The following is an 8,009-nucleotide window of genomic DNA, read 5'->3' on the forward strand; positions in this document are numbered from 1 at the left end:
TTTGGCAAAGGCTCCTCCATGTCTGGCTGCAACACAGTGAGGAGCAGACAGTCTCACCCGGCCTTTCTACCCTATCAGGGAAGGCCTCTCATAGCCCCTCTGTGGTTCCACATCTCTGGCAGCCTGGGCTATCAGGGGCTGTGGGGCAGGGACAGGGCAATAAATTTCATCCTCGCTTCTCCATCTGGTGATTGCTGTTACGGGGTCTGAGACAGTCAGAAGTGATGCCAGTCTACTGCCCTGACCCATGTCCTGCTCTAAACCATTCTGTCCCCTCTGCAGGTACAAGGCTGTCTGGCTGATCTTCTTCATCCTTGGCCTAGGAACACTGCTGCCATGGAATTTCTTCATGACTGCCAGGGAGGTGAGGACTTCCCTCCTATTGCTGCCCATAATACTAATTGTTCTCTGTCATGTCTAGGGACCATGATGTAGGTGTGGCAGCACAGTACAGCAAATGGCTCCCACATTTGCACCCATGAGACAAATGTGTGGGTGACCTTGGTGGGATGAGTGGTGCTGAGGTGGCAGGACAGATGGGTATGGGTGTGGAGCAGGGACAGAGGTGACCTGAGTGTGCTGGGAGGAGGCCTCACAGCACCTTGGCTCCACCAGGCTTCTTCCTTCACAGTATTTCATTGGCCGCCTTGCGGACCCAGAGATGATCCGCTCCTGGAACCAGACTGGTGAGGCTACCGTTCCCCCCTCCTACCTGCAGTCCATGTTTGACAACTTCATGACTCTCTGTGCGATGGTGCCCCTCCTCATCTTCACCTGCCTCAACTCCTTCATCCACCAGCGGTGAGCCTTGCCTTGTCCTTGCCCCTGCCAGCCCTTACAGGGCCACACAACCCTGGCACATCCTCTTGCCGCAGCAGTAAGCCAAGCCACAGCCAATTCAGCCAAGTGAAAACCAAAAACACCTGTCTCCTGTGCTGGGGTTTGTCTGGGATTCCTGTGGGAGAGCTTAGGTGCAGCCTCACAGGCTTTTAGCGGTGGGATGTCCTCACTGAACCCCTCCCTTGCAGGATTCCCCAGCAGATCCGCATATCAGGCGGCCTGGTGGCCATTGGGCTGGTATTTTTAGTCACTGCCATTATGGTGAAGGTTGCCATGGAGCCTCTTCCCTTCTTCGTCTTCACCATGATCAGCATCGTCTTCATCAACTGTGAGTGAGGCAGCGGGGGGAAAGAAAGGGGCACAGCCTCATGTCTCAGAATGATCTCTCTGGGAGAAAAGCATGAACCTCACTGTGGGAGAGCCAAGGAGGAGGGAGACCTGCCTTGCCTCAGTGCAGGGGCCGTGGCTCCCTACAGAGGTGCAATCCATTCTTGCCTTTGGTTCCTCATTTCTACTCCTCTTTCCCCTTCACAGCCTTTGGTGCCATCCTCCAGGGCAGTCTCTTTGGGCTGGCAGGACTGCTGCCTGCCAGCTACACAGCTCCCATCATGAGTGGGCAGGGCTTGGCAGGCACCTTTGCTGCTTTGGCAATGATCTTCAGTATTGCAAGTGAGTAATCCCAGCCTGCAGGTGACAGGGCGTTCCCAGAGCACTGCTGTCAAACAGATCTGCTGGGGTCATACTGTAGGGTTGAGAGGGAGATGACATCAGGGCCTTACTGCTCTCAGCCCTCATCATCTTCTGTCTTTCTCCTGCCATCTTCTCCCTTCCTGTGCTCCCAGTTGGTGCCCAGCAACCTGAGAGCTTCATTGGTTATTTCACCACAGCCTGCGTGGCAATCGTGCTGGCAGTCTTCTCCTACATCCTTCTGCCTCGTATGGTGAGATTTCATTGTCCTGGTGGGGAATGGTGTGGGGACATGGGACCTCTGCACATCCACAAGGACTGTGGCCTGCTAGCACCCCAGCCTTGCCTCCTACCAGCATCTATGTCCCGGGTCAGGGCAAGCTCCTAAGGGAGCTCACTGGTATACTTTCCACCTCAAACAGTATCCTTGGGGTACTGTGGATATGAGGCTCTGGGTGAGCAGGAAAGCATCAGTACTGGACATAAGTGGAAAGAATACTTTGCCCATATTGCATTTGCATCTGTCTGCTATTACCACACAGCCCCTGGCAGCCTTCTTTGCTCACACATGAATGAGTTCTCTGTGGCTGCCTCTCTGCAGGATTTCTTCCGATACTACTCCATGAAGGACAAGACAGAGTACCGTGTGTACAATGCAGAGCTGGAGACCAAGAGAGACTTGATTAAGAAAGGTACAGGAAGAACTGAGAGGAAGAGGAGAAGAGCTGAATTAGGTTGCAGTTTGTTGGGGTCTGCTATACCCTGTTTGTGTGTCTCCCTGCAGATGAGCCCAATGGGGTGGAGCAGAATAACTCAAAGATCATCGCTATCCACAACCCGGATGAGAAGCCCTCAGTCATTGCTATTTTCAAGAAGGTCTGTGAGTTCCCAACAACCCCTGCTCTGCCCCTCATATGAGGGGATGGACATGGGGTGCAGGGACGCATGGGGAGAAGAGACCAGCCTTGTACTGGTCTCCTGCCCTGTGTTTGGTACCATCTTCCTTCTTTCACCTGCCTAGCTCTGGGTCATGGCCTTGTCTGTCTGCTTCGTCTTCACTGTCACCATTGGCGTCTTTCCTTCCATCACAGCTAAGGTGTCCACTGTCCTTGGAGATGGAAACAAATGGGGTAAGTGTGGCCAGGGATTTGGCAGAGTAGGAGGAAACTGGGACCAAGGTTAATGGGAAGAAAGAAAGTGGGGCTTCAAGTAGCCAAGCCAGTCCACCACTCCCCTCCTTAGATGGACAGGTAAGAGAAAATGAAAGGCTCATGAGTTAAGGACAGGGAGCTCACTCAGAAATTAGCATCGCAGGCAAACCAGACTCAGCTTGGGGAAATAAGTTTATCACAGTACCACAGTATCGCTAAGGTTGGAAGAGACCTCGAGGATCGAGTCCAACCTGTCACCACAGACCTCCTGACCACACCATGGCACCAAGTACCACATCCAGTCTCCTCTTGAACACCTCCAGGGATGGTGACTCCACCACCTCCGTGGGCAGCACATTCCAATGACTAATGACTCTCTCGGTGAAGAACTTTCTCCTCACCACATTAGAGCAGGATAATGAGAAATAAACCCTGAATCCTAAAAACACTTCCCCCAACTCCTCTCTTCTTCTGGGACTTAGCTTTAGCCCTGATTTCTCTACCTTATCCCCCACACAGGGTGGTTGGAATGGATGTCCTCCACAAACTTCCCCAACATTAGTCCTGTACACAGGCTGCAGTTCTTCATGAACTGCTCCAGTGTGGGTCCCTTCTATGGGGTGAAGCCCTTCAGGATCAGAGTGCTCCCACCATCCTACCAGCAAACTTGCTCCAGCATGGGCTTTCTCCAGGGGTCTGAAGGTCCTATCAGGAGCCTGCTCCAGTGTGGGTTTCCCATGTGGTTACGGCCTTCTTCAGGCATCTACCTGTTGTGGTGTGAGTTCCTCCATAGGCTGCAGGTGGATATCTGCCCCAGTGTTAACCTACATGTCCTGTAAGGGGGCAGCCTGCCTCACCATAGTTTTCATCACAGGATGCAGGGGAATCTCTGTTCCAGTGCCTGGAGCACCTAACCCCACCTCATTCTTTACTGACCTTGGTGTCTGCAGGGTTGTTTGTCTGAAATATTCCCACTCCTCCTTCTGGCTGTAATTGCATAGTTTAGGCTTTTTTACCTCCTACTTAAATATGTTGTCACAGGGGCACTACCGCTGTCAGTGCCTGGCTTGGCTGTTGCCAGCAGTGGGTCTGTCTTGGGGCCAGCTGGCACTGGCTCCATCAGACACAGGGGAAGCTCCTAGCAGCTTCTCACAGAAGCCACCCCTGTAGCTCCCCACTACTAAAACCTTGCCACACAAACCTAATACATGATGCTTGAGGGGAAGAGGAAAGGACTGTACCTGATGGTTTGGATGTGGGCACTGGCTTGGCTGGGAAACTTTTTTTAGCCCTTAGCAGGAAACCAGGAGGACCTAGACCTGAAAGACAGACTCTGTGCAGTTGGCAGGAGGGCCTGGGGCACCCTGGGCTCACGAGTGACCTCTGCTTTCTGCAGGTCTCTACTTCATCCCTGTCTCCTGCTTTCTGCTCTTTAATGTCTTTGACTGGACAGGACGAAGTCTCACTGCCCTCTTCACATGGGTAAGCATGGGGCAGGGAGCAAATGCCCAGGCAATCTCCATCCTCAGGCCCTTGGCCCTGGCTCTCACTCAGGCTGCCATCCATGGCTTGGAGCAGGAAGGATGTGTGAGCTGACTCCTGCCCTGGCTTTAAGTCCTAAGTAGGGATTTATGGGTCAGAGCTGAGAACCACAATGTTGTCCTGTCCTCCCCTTCTTTCAGCATGGCTTGGATGAGGCTGGATCCTCCATTTAAAGCCTCTTTGTAAACAAACCTTCACTCCAGCTATGCAAACAGCAAGGCAAGATGGCAGCAGAGAAAGACAGGGCAGCCCAAAAATAAAACCTCTGGCCTTTGCACAGGGGACAGTTGCTTTAAAGAGTGTTGTGCCGGGAGTGGGGCAGAACCATGTGATGTGGGTCACAGAGTTGTTCTTGCTCTAATTTCCCCTGCCTGGTTCAGAGCTACTGGGGCTGAGTGGTGGGAGCTGTGATGGGGGTGGGCAAGGAAGGCAGCTGTCCTGTCTGTGTCTCTTCCTGCCCCTTCACTCACCCCCACAAGCATTGTTTCCCCCTGTATTGTCCAGGCTGTTTGTTTAGAGAAGCTCGTTAGCACCATGGGCTCTGTCTGGGCCCAGCTTCCCCACGGCCTGGAGCTGCTTTTCCCCTGGCCATCACTGCTGGCTGCCCTTGGCTTGGCCATGAGCCATGCTGCCTGGTGTCCAGGCCACAACCTTGGTGGGATGACCCAGCAGGAGATGTTTCCAAAACAAGGCTGTGTGGAAAGTCTGACTGCCTGTGGTTTGAGCCTCATTTCCCTGGTTAGGGCCCCACTCACTTCTTTTATCCTCCTTAAGGAGGAGAGGCTGCTGCTCTTGCCAGTTTGCCCAGTGACACAGCAGCTGGCCTAACCTCAGCTTCCCCCCATGCTCATGCAGTGTCCTGTGGCTTTGCCAGCCTGGCAGTTCCCAAGGCAGCTGTGGGTCTCTTCTGATCCCAGATCAGTGAGACCTGTCATCTGCAACACTGGCACCTCACCAAGGGGATCCCAGACAGAGCCCAAGTCTCAGCTGCAGGGGCACCACAGGGGCACAGTGCCTCCTTCGTCCCAGCCTCATGTGCTCAGGATTCAAGGAGACTGTAACTCAGTCTGTGCCATTCCCACCAGGGTCTGAAACAGTTCCAGCATAATCACTTCCCCAGATTGCCATATCTTCCCTAACTTGGCTGGGGGATGGCATAGGAGGCTGAAGAGCTGGTTAAAGCCCAGCTTGCAGGTTCTGAGGTGCCAGAGAGGATTTACCTCAGCCAGCCTTGTCCCACATGGTGGTTCAGCGCAGGAGGAGATTGCGTGAGCATGCACAAGCCTCTCCTGCCTGCCTGTTATTTCCAGCAAGGGCTTAGCAGTCACTCAGAAAGTCAGCTCAGTATTCTGGCTGTAGTGCTGCTGTTCTCCAAGTCAGCTGGGATAGAACATTCAGACCTAGTAGGCCTTCTTTACCACAGCAGGTGAGGTTTGTTGCAACAGGAAGTCTTTCAGCAGCTTTGCTGTCTCTGCAGCTCCTCCACAACCCTGGCACAGCAGGGACAGCTTCTGTACAGCCCCATGCCATGGGGTGGGGAATGTCCATTTCTCAGCTGCTCAGGGGCCTGTGTTTTTCTTCTAGCCCGGGAAGGACAGCTGCCTCCTGCCAGTGCTGGTGGCCCTCCGTGTCATATTTGTCCCTCTTTTCATGCTGTGCAACGTGCAGCCCCGTTACTACCTGCCTGTGGTGTTCTCTCATGATGCCTGGTTCATTGTCTTCATGATCTTCTTCTCACTCTCCAACGGCTACCTGGCCAGCCTTTGCATGTGCTTCGGGCCCAAGTGAGTAAGAGCTGGGGACAGGGGAAGGGTTGTTTATACCTCCAGATGCCAGCCTCAGCGTGACTCCTGGAGCCTGGCTCTGCCCAGCTCTGGCATCTGGAGAAGGGGGTGCAGCACAGAGCAAAATCGCCACACCACCTCAGGAAAGACAACTTCAGCGTCCCACCTTCCAGCCTTGTGCCTCCGTATCCTAGAGATGAGAAACCTGTTGTTTGGGCTCTCTGCTTCCCGTCTGCCACGCTGGGGAAGGGGATGGACACAGCAGGGATCTGGAGGGGAGCACAGCATGCCAGCCTTGACCAGTGCAGCAGCTGCAGTGCATGGGGACAAGAGTCTGGGAGGGGTGTCTCTGGTGCAGGGTCTTGGAGGCAAGGTGAATTAGCTCTTGCTGTTCCTCCGCTGCAGATGAGCGTAGCTTCTGGCTCTGTGGCCTCCTTGATTCTCTCCATTGAACTTGTCCCCAAGGACAGTTCTGACACCTGTTTCTCCCCTAGGAAAGTGCTTGCCCACGAAGCAGAGACAGCTGGAGCTGTCATGGCCTTTTTCCTGTCGCTGGGCTTGGCCCTAGGAGCTGCCATCTCCTTTCTGTTCCGAATTCTCATCTAGCAGAGGCACCTGGAGGGTGCAGGGAAGGGACACTGAGAGACAGCTCCGCATCCTCTGAGGCCCTGGACACCACTGCGTCATGGGGAGACAACACCTCACACCTGCCCCTGCAAAATCGCACTGCCGTGGCAGATGTTACACCCAGGGACGGTTCTACTCCTGCAGGGCTGGCCTGGCTCCTGCCATGCTCGGCTGTGTGATGCCTTCAGGCCTACGTGCCTTCTGCTACCCTGTGTTGTGTGTGTGTGTGAGAGACCCCTGGGATCTCATAGAGCTCAAACTGCCTCCCATTCTGCATTATTTCTCCAGGTCAAGGCCAAAAGCCATTTTCAGCCTTCTCTGACAGAGTTGAAGGCTGGTATCCAGTGTTACTCCCTCTTACCCTTGTCCCCAGGCCACCCAGACACTTGTTCTCCTCCCCTTCCAGGAGTCCTGGAACCATCCCCCAGCAGTTCTACTGGTGAAACTTGCAAACAGTGGAGACTCCAGCCAAACCTCACCATCCCCAGTCTGCTAGGTGCACAGCATCCTAAAGACATAGATACCTGAGTCCTGCCCAACACCAGGGCTAGGTTGAGGTCTCTACACCCCACCTCATCCCCCTCTCCTTGCTGTGGTTCCTGATTTTATTTGTGTGTGTGATTTTTCTAGTTTTATTTCTGCCTCTTAGTTGTATGACAGCAGGTCCACTCGTGTGCACTGTTCCTGTGAGAGGCAGCAGCTCCCTTCCCTGCCTGCCTGCGTTGTAGGGGAAGGCCTGAGTGCTTCCTTGGCTTTTCCATCCCTCATCTGTGTAAATGTGTCTGTACAGTTGCTGTTTTCTATAAAAAGACTGAAATGCCCCTTTGGGTACGTCTGCCCATCACCACAGGAGGGAGGGCTAGGGAGGGGCAAGGGCTGAAGGAAGTAGGCCCTGCCAGTTCCTGGGTGTTCCCTGGCTGCCCTGTAGGCAGCATCGGGCAGCAAAGCAGGGTGAGCAGCTCATACACAGCCAGGTCCAACAGCTGTCTTCTGCGGACACAGGGCCAGCATGGGAGGAGGGTGCTGTCTTTGGGGGTACGCTAAGGAACCACTGGCATCTCTGATACGGAGGAGCTGCACCGCTGCATGCTTGGGCGCAGTGACCTGCAGCACATGTGCCTGGCTCTTTGCCTTGTGCCTAGAACAGCTGGAGCGCCACCTTCTGCTCTTGCGGGGAACTACACCTTACCAGGGCCACGCCACCACCCTACCAGCCAGCCGCCCCCCGCCATCGTCCACAGCCATCATCTCGGCACTCCCAGGCACCCATAGCCAAAAGTTGTGGGTTGCCTTAGCTCACCCTCAGATTCCTTTGCCGCTCAGATCATTGTGCCCAGCAGGAGCACATAAGGTTTATCTTGCTGCCCTAAGACTGAAA

The 8,009-nt window shown here is 54.3% G+C and overlaps 1 protein-coding gene across 7 annotated transcripts in view; it reads left to right on the top strand.

Annotated features, from left to right (window-relative positions):
- SLC29A1 (solute carrier family 29 member 1 (Augustine blood group)) overlaps window positions 1–7,452 on the top strand; it is a 37,388-nt gene extending 29,936 nt beyond the window's left edge. For all 7 annotated transcript variants that reach the window (XM_068157257.1, XM_068157249.1, XM_068157268.1 and 4 more), the window contains 11 exons: window positions 283–364; window positions 632–801; window positions 1,029–1,168; window positions 1,375–1,509; window positions 1,683–1,780; window positions 2,129–2,219; window positions 2,312–2,403; window positions 2,549–2,657; window positions 4,075–4,160; window positions 5,805–6,004; window positions 6,499–7,452. In XM_068157257.1, the coding sequence (XP_068013358.1) occupies window positions 283–364; window positions 632–801; window positions 1,029–1,168; window positions 1,375–1,509; window positions 1,683–1,780; window positions 2,129–2,219; window positions 2,312–2,403; window positions 2,549–2,657; window positions 4,075–4,160; window positions 5,805–6,004; window positions 6,499–6,610 (1,315 nt within the window). In that variant the 3' untranslated portion in view covers window positions 6,611–7,452. The remainder of the gene's footprint in view (window positions 1–282; window positions 365–631; window positions 802–1,028; window positions 1,169–1,374; window positions 1,510–1,682; window positions 1,781–2,128; window positions 2,220–2,311; window positions 2,404–2,548; window positions 2,658–4,074; window positions 4,161–5,804; window positions 6,005–6,498) is intronic.
- The last annotated feature ends 557 nt before the right edge of the window (window positions 7,453–8,009 follow it).

Source organism: Melanerpes formicivorus, unplaced genomic scaffold (genome assembly GCF_026170545.1).
Source record: "Melanerpes formicivorus ecotype bairdi unplaced genomic scaffold, bMelFor1.0.p_v2 SCAF_2, whole genome shotgun sequence".
Taxonomy (NCBI): Eukaryota; Metazoa; Chordata; class Aves; order Piciformes; family Picidae; genus Melanerpes; species Melanerpes formicivorus.